This window comes from Leptonychotes weddellii, chromosome 11 (genome assembly GCF_054177405.1).
Source record: "Leptonychotes weddellii isolate Sample4059 chromosome 11, ASM5417740v2, whole genome shotgun sequence".
Classification (NCBI taxonomy): domain Eukaryota; kingdom Metazoa; phylum Chordata; class Mammalia; order Carnivora; family Phocidae; genus Leptonychotes; species Leptonychotes weddellii.
Genome location: NC_138379.1, coordinates 11,569,349 through 11,571,045, shown reverse-complemented (window position 1 = coordinate 11,571,045; position 1,697 = coordinate 11,569,349). Strand labels below are relative to the sequence as shown.

Genomic DNA, 1,697 nt, shown 5'->3' with positions numbered 1-1,697 from the left:
TTGATGGACATCTTGGCTCTTTCCATAGTTTGGCTATTGTGGACATTGCTGCTATAAACATTGGGGTGCACGTACCCCTTTGGATCCCTACATTTGTATCTTTGGGGTAAATACCCTGTAGTGCAATTGCTGGGTGGAAGGTAGCTCTATTTTCAATTTCTTAAAGAGGAATGTAGAAATTTGAAATTTTTCTCTGATAAATGTGTGGCAAACAGGTAAAGCATTTACAATTAAACTCATCACACTATCTTTTTAAGTAATAGCCTTTTCAGTGCTGCAATCACATCCTTGTTCCTAAGACTGTATATCATGGGGTTAAACATCGGAGTCACTATGGTGTAGAAAAGAGAGAGCAGTTTGTCAATTCCTGCAGTATGACTGGATTTGGGCCTTAAGTAGGTGATGGTAGCCGATCCAAAGAATAAAAGAACAACCAGCAAATGGGAAGAACAGGTGGAGAAAGCTTTGGCCCGTCCCCTGGCTGTTGGCAACCTCAGGATGGTGGAAATGATTTTGCTGTAAGAGGTAAGTATCAACATAAAAGGAACTGCAACGAACAACATAGCTACTATGTAGACTGCTATCTCATGCACAAAAGTATCCCCACAGGCTAGCTTGAGGATGGGGGGTATGTCGCAGAAGAAATGGTTAATTTGGTTAGAATTACAGAAATGTAGAGAGAAAATCTGACATGTTTGCCCTATCTGGACTGGAATTCCACCGAGCCAGGAGCCAACAGCTAAGTGGATACACATCTTGTGGTTCATGACTAGAGGGTAGTGCAAAGGGTTACAAATGGCCACGTAGCGGTCATAGGCCATCACCGCCAGGAGGAAACATTCAGTGGCTCCAAGCATAAGGAAGAAGCACATTTGGGAGGCACAGCCCAGCATAGAAATGCTTCTATCTTGAGTCCAAAGGTTCACCAGAATCCTAGGGAGAGTGACAGACACATAACAGATTTCCAAGGAGGAAAAATTCTCCAGGAAAAAATACATGGGTGCCTGTAATGCAGCATCAAGCCTGGTTATTATTATTATCAGGCTATTTCCAATTAAGATAACAACGTAAATGATGGAGAACATCCTAAATAGTAACCCTTGGAGGTTTGGAAGGTCAGAAAATCCCAAGAGTACGAATTGTATTATTGTGGAAGCATTGTCTTCTGCTCTCATCTCTTCACATGTCATCTGTGGAACGATTGAATCAGAAGTCCAAGTTACTCTGATTTCTTTGGCTTTTGTCTTCTTATATATAAATGGGATGGCATGCCTGCCAATTTGTCCCATTCCCTATTAAAACAAATCTATAACTGCCAGTGCTCTAAAAGTGTGGCAAAGTGTATTTTTCATTAGTATTACATGTACTTGTAAGAAAAAAATCCAATAGCTTTTTTTTGTGCTATGAATTATCATGTTTCTTTGCTTCTGAAGATAAGTGATTGTCATTTTGCTATCCAAATGAACACTCAAAATTCCAAAATCTGAGTGTACGTTCAGTTGTGACAATGATTCCATTCTTTCACTTGCCATGTTTTCTCCTCACCTCTCAATTCTGTTTTCTAGTATAATCAATTCAAAATTAATTTCATCCCCCAAATAAATATTTTGTAAGCCACCTAAATTGGCTTTAGGGCTTGAATATGGTTCATTTTTAATTTTTTTTATTTTTTTAAAGATTTTATTTATTTATTTGAC

General features: G+C 38.8%; 1 protein-coding gene across 1 annotated transcript; it reads right to left on the bottom strand.

The window, feature by feature from the left end:
• Window positions 1-239: 239 nt before the first annotated feature.
• LOC102734730 (olfactory receptor 10AG1-like) lies at window positions 240-1,289 on the bottom strand. Its single transcript, XM_006728574.2, has one exon. It carries the CDS (start codon window positions 1,287-1,289, stop codon window positions 240-242), a length of 1,050 nt encoding a protein of 349 aa, XP_006728637.2.
• Between the last annotated feature and the right edge of the window lie 408 nt (window positions 1,290-1,697).

Bases quoted from the DNA above. Each gene is read 5' to 3' on its own strand.
- LOC102734730 (XM_006728574.2), bottom strand. From the start codon at position 1,289: ATGGGACAAATTGGCAGGCATGCCATCCCATTTATATATAAGAAGACA.